The sequence below is a fragment of the Sesamum indicum genome, linkage group LG10 (genome assembly GCF_000512975.1).
Source record: "Sesamum indicum cultivar Zhongzhi No. 13 linkage group LG10, S_indicum_v1.0, whole genome shotgun sequence".
NCBI classification, from domain to species: Eukaryota; Viridiplantae; Streptophyta; class Magnoliopsida; order Lamiales; family Pedaliaceae; genus Sesamum; species Sesamum indicum.
The window spans coordinates 10004688-10011331 of record NC_026154.1 but is presented as its reverse complement, the minus strand read 5'-3'; the positions used below and the strand labels follow the sequence as shown (position 1 = coordinate 10011331).

Genomic DNA, 6644 nt, shown 5'->3' with positions numbered 1-6644 from the left:
TAATTATTGTCCAATGGACTTTGGTTGGGCTTGATTTAATTTGATTAAATCAAGCCAGGCGCATATTTGAAGTCCAAGCCCATTTGAGGGTGGTTGGAACAATTTAAGAAGGAGTTGAAACTCCTCACCATGATGAACATAATGGAGGAGTATCTGAGGTTATATGCATGTGGTTGTAAAGGTTGTCTTGGAGGTAAACATAGTAGTTATTGGATTTCGGATTCAATTGTATGTAATATACAAAACTACACACATCTAACATAACCTCCTCCTAAGCCAAGAACTTTTGCTCTAAATTTTCTCTCCAAAAATATTCTCCTTTTGTTCAATATTGAATTGAATTCAAGTTTAAACATAAAACAATCCAAAAGCACTAAACAATAGTGTTATATTTGGAGTTGTTTTTCTTCTTGTTCTCTGTTCTATCTAGCAATAGAAAAAGAATTATACCTTTTCTATTTTATGGTGTGGACAACTTAGAGGAATTCTAGTTTGAATTCTCAAGTGAACGGAATGGGAGAACATAAAGGGAACAATGCACGTTGCTACTTTTCTAAAAAAACAAAAAGATAAAATTTCATGTTATGTTTTATGCTTTTAGTTTCATCCTCTAGCTACTTGTTTGGCATATTTATATGTTTATTATTATGCTTTTGACAGACACCGAACGCTAGAGAATTTCGAATGGAACACCCCTTTGGACAATTTAAATTTCTTTTTATTTCACGGTTCCATCACATTCTCGGATCATACCGACTCTTTTCAAAATTCAATTTCCCTTAGGATAACAAGTAAACCTGTACAAACCTAGTTTGCCTCCCACTAGTCCCTTAATGTATACTAGACCATCCCATATACTAAAGTACATTGTGGAAACAGGCTTGCCATGGCACATGGGCCAAGGTAGTTCAGTGAAAGAACAGTCGAACCAAGTCCAACAAGGTTCGATCCCTCCCTTATCACAGCACCGTTCAATTGTGGCACTCCAAAGATGGATTCTGTTGAGTGAGAATTCCATTCTCGTCAGACTCTTCAAGAACCCCCACTAAATACACACTACCTCGATTCAATCAAGGATTTAATTTTGCAACCAATTTGGTTCTCCACTTCAAGTCTAATTATTTGAACCTTCCAAAGGTCCTTAGACTTGTGAACCCCCTTCTGGCTCTGTGTATTCATACTCATAGATGTCTAATTAGATCCAATCGAATAGACTATTAGCAAGCACACTTTGTCCCACAAAGTGCTTCTCAGCCCTCATCTTGCTCAGGAAGGACTTCCAAGCTTGTAGACTCAACTTGTCTATTTCTAAACTCGTTGAATTCACCAGTTTCCTTATCACTAGAGAAATGTGACCTAGCTTCACATGTTAGATCTGTGAGTTTATCTTGATAATCTATTTTTACCATTTATTTTGAGCACTCATAATCTAATTATGAGATAATGTTGAAATAATTACATAAACAACCTAGCAGACAAGAATAACCATTCTTTGTCAAATGAAATAAGCATCATTGATCAATCACGTACTCCAAATTGTCCAACAATGAAAATACATAATTTGATCATGCTAGGTTATATAATTATATCCTATGAACTTTATCCTAACAGATTACTAATAGCTATGCCTATCTGGTCTTTTAAGCACAGTTGCAATAACCCTGCCATTTTTAAGTTTTAGGACCATTTCAAGACTTGCTAACCATTTGCAGATATGAGTTTTTACAGCTGGTATTCAATACTGTTAAGATTCAATAACAAATTATACCTTGATTATAGAGGACTTTGGGACACTTACTCTTCTATTTTTCATGAAAATTAATGCAAACATCTTTTAGAATCTATGACTGTCGAACCGCCTTCCTCTTCCCTTTATACATGTCCAGCTAGAAAACAAGAGCACTCTGAGCCCTTGCAATAGCTAATTTTGTCTTACGCTTCTTACTCCTCGAGCGTCCAGCCCTTTTGCCTTTCGCTTCTGAGATTGAAGCCTCCCCTACCAATACTAACGGCGCAGACTTTTCAATCGTTGCGCCGTACTAGACCAACATGTTTATCAACTGATGAAGGTCTTTTTCAAGCCCATTCATGTTATAACTCACAATAAACGAGTCAGAGGAAGGAGGGAGAGACTGAAGGATCACGTCAATGTACGTATCCTTTCCAAGATCAGCCTTAAAGTCCTTGAGCTTCTCCACAAGGGATTGCACCTCAACCCCATGCTCCTGTATAGAAGACCCTTCAATCATTTTGGCACCGAAAAATGCTTTTGTCACAGCATATCTAACATGCCGGTCAGGAACCGCATAAACCTGGCTCATGCGAAGCATTATCGATGGGCATCATCATGCCTATCATACTGTTTTTGGATGTCATTGGTCATTGACGCCAGTACGATATTGAGAACTTTCCGATTGTCCTTATGCCACTTCTCAAACGTCAAACGTTCTTTATATGTGGACCATTCCGGGAAGGCCCGAGGAAGATACCTATCCAGAACATAGGTTTGATTCTCAAAATCTAGGACAATTATAAGATTTTGTGGCCAATCACTGTAGTTTGTTCTGTTAAATTTATTAGTTTCAAGAAGTGCAGTGAGTGAATACTTAAACATTTACATCAAATGTAAACAGAAATTTAGTAGCTATTGTAATATTATATAACAAGTTTAAGACTTGGTATTCAGTCATTAACCTGTCTCACTATTTCTTCAAAAAGCCCACACTTTCAAGTGGGGTTTTCGAAAAATCATTTTCTAGTGGGCTTGGAGTCCACAAACACAATTCTAAATGCCCCGCTTTTATGATTCACACGAAAAAAAGTTTTATGGGAGGTAACCAATACCATTCTCATCCAATGAGATCCCCAAGTTATTTTTCCTCGCCTCTTCACGTGATCTCAAGGACTCCAAGTGAATTATGCTACTCAGCATTAGGCCCAACCCATCAACCAAATGAATATCTCAACTGTCGCCCCGACACGTGAGACAGGAAAACAGCAGTATATTCCCTTCGTGAGACGAAAGTAATATCCGCACTATATTATTGTGGATGGAAGTCTTGGATTTAATCAAACTATTTGAACTTCAATCCATTATAGGCCTAATATTTAACTTGTACCATCCAAGTGAGAGTTAAGTTTGTCCTAACCGAGACTTCGTCATTTTAAGATTTTGCATGTATTAGTTTTAATCATTGAGTATAAACAGATGCATTCCAAACACATCATACTTAAAATATTGAAACATACACCACATGAAAAATAAATCTAGCATGCCCCTGTTGGATGATCACAAGATCAATCCTAAAAATGACCCAATGAGCCCGCAGTGAGTCTATGGTCAATCTAGGGTGTGGCCTAACTATTGCAAAATATTAACCTATTATCATTCTAATGGGCCTTCCACTTTGTTCTTCTTTCATCGTGAGCTCCGTCCAACGGGCTTTTGCCTTCATTTCCTTGGAAGCATACATTTATTTAAAATGAATGAAACCTCACAATCCTAACTACACTAATTACAATTGAAATTGAAAACCCCAATCAAAAGTTGGGGGGTACAAAAGGAGGGAGAAAACAAGTCTTATTATTTCAAGGCTAAAAACAAAAGAAGGAATAAAGGCAAAGAGGCACGCAGGCATCACCCAACATAAAAGTAAATCACGTATTCGGTCAATGGGCTTTGTGATCATCCCCATTGTTTATCCAATAAACAATAATTAACACTATATCAAATATAAACATGTTAAATAACTAAATACAATTCATGTATTTAACAATAAATATCCAATATCAAGTACCAAAAATACAATTAAATGCAGAAAATAACACACTAATAATGCATTTAAAAAATGGATATCAACCATACATCTAGTGTACAATTTTTTTGTTTGTTTGAAAATTATTTTCAAATTAATTTATGGCACAATTTAATTCTAAAAAAATCTAATTTAACTAAAATTAATTAGTCAAAATTAATAATTTCAGAAAAATTATAGAAATTAGGAAAATCCAATTGTTTGAAAATTTTGATTTTTCTCATTTCTGCTAATTTTCTGAAATTATTAATTTTGGAAAATTTTAATTTTGGTTAAATTGAATTTTTCTAAAATTAAAATTATGCAATTAATTTAAAAATGGTTTCCAAACAAAAAAAATATATACATCGGATGTATTATGATATTCATTTTTTAATTTATTAGTGTGTTATTTTCTGTATTTAATTATATTTTTGGTATTTGATATTGGATATCTATTGCTAAATGCATAGATTGTATTTATTTTTTTAGCATGTTTATATTTGGTATAAATGTGTTAATTATTATTTATTGGATAAACAATGGGGATGATCACAAAATCCATTGGCCAAATGCATGGTTTACTTTTATGTTGGGTGATGTCTGCATGCTCTTTGTTTTAATTCCTTTTTCCATTTTTAGCCTTGAAATAATAAGGCTTGTTTTCTCCCTCCTTTTGTACTCCGCCCTAACTTTTGTTGGGATTTCCAGTTTCAGTTGCAATAAGTGTAGTTAGGAATGTGAGGTTTCATTTATTTTAAATAAATGTAAGCTTCTACGGAGATGAAGGTCTAGGTCGATTTGACGGAGCTCACGATGGAAGAATAACAAAGAGGAAGGTCCATTAGAATGATACTTAGTTACTATTTTGTAATAGTCGGGCTACATCCTAGATTGACCATAGACTGACTAGATGCTCGGTGGGTCACTCAGGATTGGGCTTGTGATCATCCAACAAGGGCGTGCTAGGCACGTTTTTGCATGTAGTATATGTTTTAATATTTGAAATATGATGTGTTTGGTATGCATCTGTTTATACTCCATGAGTAAAACTGATGCATGCAAAAATCTTATAGTAATGAGGTCTCGGTCACAACAAACTTAAACTCTAACTTAGATGGTCCAAGTTAAATATTAGGCCGATAATGGATTAAAATTCAAATGGTTTGATTAAATCCAATCCTTCAATCAATAACAATGTGGTGTGCATGCTACTTTCACCCATTAATGATCTCATGAGTCGTGGCAGCTTTGGAATGGAAGAAAGCTACACTATTATTGTAAACGAATGAAATATACTCCTATTTTTTCTATCTCACGAGTCCTGGGGGGCAGCAGTTGAGATATTCGTTTGGTTGATGGGTCGGGCCTAACGCTGAGTAGCGTGATTCGCTTGGAGTCCTCAAGATTATGTGAAGAAGCGAGGCAAAATAACTTCGGGATCTCAATTAATGAGAATGGTATAGGTTACCTCCCAAAAAGCCTTTTCCTGTGTGAATCGTAAAACTGGGGTATGGAGAATTGCGCTTGTGGACTCCAAGCCCATTAGGAAATGGTTTTGCGAAAACTCCAATTGAGAGTGGTGGGCTTTTTGAAGAAATAGTGGAACGGATTAATGACTGAAGATCAAGTCTTAAACTTGATATTTAATGTTATAATAATCTATTAAATTGCTATTTACATTTGATGTAGATGTCTCAGAATCCACTCACTATAAATGATTGAGGCTAATAAAATTTAACGGAACAAACTACAATGACTGGCTGCAAAATCTTAGGATTATTCTAGATTTTGAGAACCAGACCTATGTGCTGGATAGGTCTCTTTCTCGGGCCTTGCCGGAAGGGTCCACATGCGAATAACGCTTGACGTTTGAGAAATGGCATGAGGACAACCAAAAGGTTCACAGTATTGTACTAGCGTCATTGGCCAATGACATCTAGAAACAGTACGATAGGTATGATGATGTCCAATCGATAATGCTCCGCATGGGCCAGGTTTATTCGATTTCGGACCGGCATATTAGATGTGCTGTAACAAAAGCATTTTTCGATGTCAAGATGATTGAAGGGTCTTCTGCATAGGAGCATGGGGTTAAGATGCTATCCCTTGTAGAGAAGCTCAAGGACATCAAAGTTGATCTTGAAAAAGAGACATATATTGACATGATACATCAATCTCTTCTCCCTCCTTTGACCCGTTTATCATGAACTATAACATGAATGGTCTTGACAAAGACCTTTATGAGTTGATAAACATTTTGGTCCTGTACAAGGCAACGATTGAAAAGTCTGCGCCGTCGGTATTGGTAGGGGAAGCTTCGACCTCAAAAGCGAAAGGCAAAAGAACCGTATGCTGAAAAAGGAAGAAGGATAAGACAGAATCGGCTACTGCAAACGCTCAAAGCGCTCCTGTTACCCAACTGGGCATGGGCAAAGAGAAGAGGAAAGCAGTTCGACAATCATAGATTTCAAAAGATGTTTGCATTAATTGCCATGAAAAATAGAAGAGGGAGTGTCCCAAAGTCCTCTATAGTCAAGAGATAATTTATTATTGAGCCTTAACATGACTACTATAATATTTCTTGGGTATTGGTGGTTGTATAATTCATATCTGCAAATAGTTTGCGAGTGGTGAAAAAGAGTAGTAGGCTAAGGCAAACGGTCCTGAAACTTGGCAATGGTATGGTTGTTACTCTGTTGTTAAAGGACTAGATAGATTTAACTATTAGTGATTATGTTAGGATAAAGTAGATTGAACATAATTGTATAACTTAGCACATCAAAATTATGTTTTTTCATTATTTGACAATTTGGATTATATGATTTAGATAACTGATAGTTATTTTAT

At 35.8% G+C, this 6644-nt stretch overlaps 1 protein-coding gene across 1 annotated transcript; it reads right to left on the bottom strand.

The window, feature by feature from the left end:
• On the bottom strand, nt 1887-2330 carry LOC105172317. The gene is made up of 2 exons (XM_011093700.1): nt 2103-2330; nt 1887-2039 (listed from the first exon to the last, which is right to left on the bottom strand). The coding sequence occupies exons 1-2, from the start codon at nt 2328-2330 to the stop codon at nt 1887-1889; spliced, it is 381 nt and encodes a 126-aa protein (XP_011092002.1).

Coding starts and splice junctions, on each gene's coding strand:
- LOC105172317 (XM_011093700.1), bottom strand. CDS start 2,330: ATGCTTCGCATGAGCCAGGTTTATGCGGTTCCTGACCGGCATGTTAGA. Junction 2,040..2,102: donor CTTCCTCTGACTCGTTTATT/GTGAGTTATAAC, acceptor ATGTTGGTCTAG/TACGGCGCAACGATTGAAAA.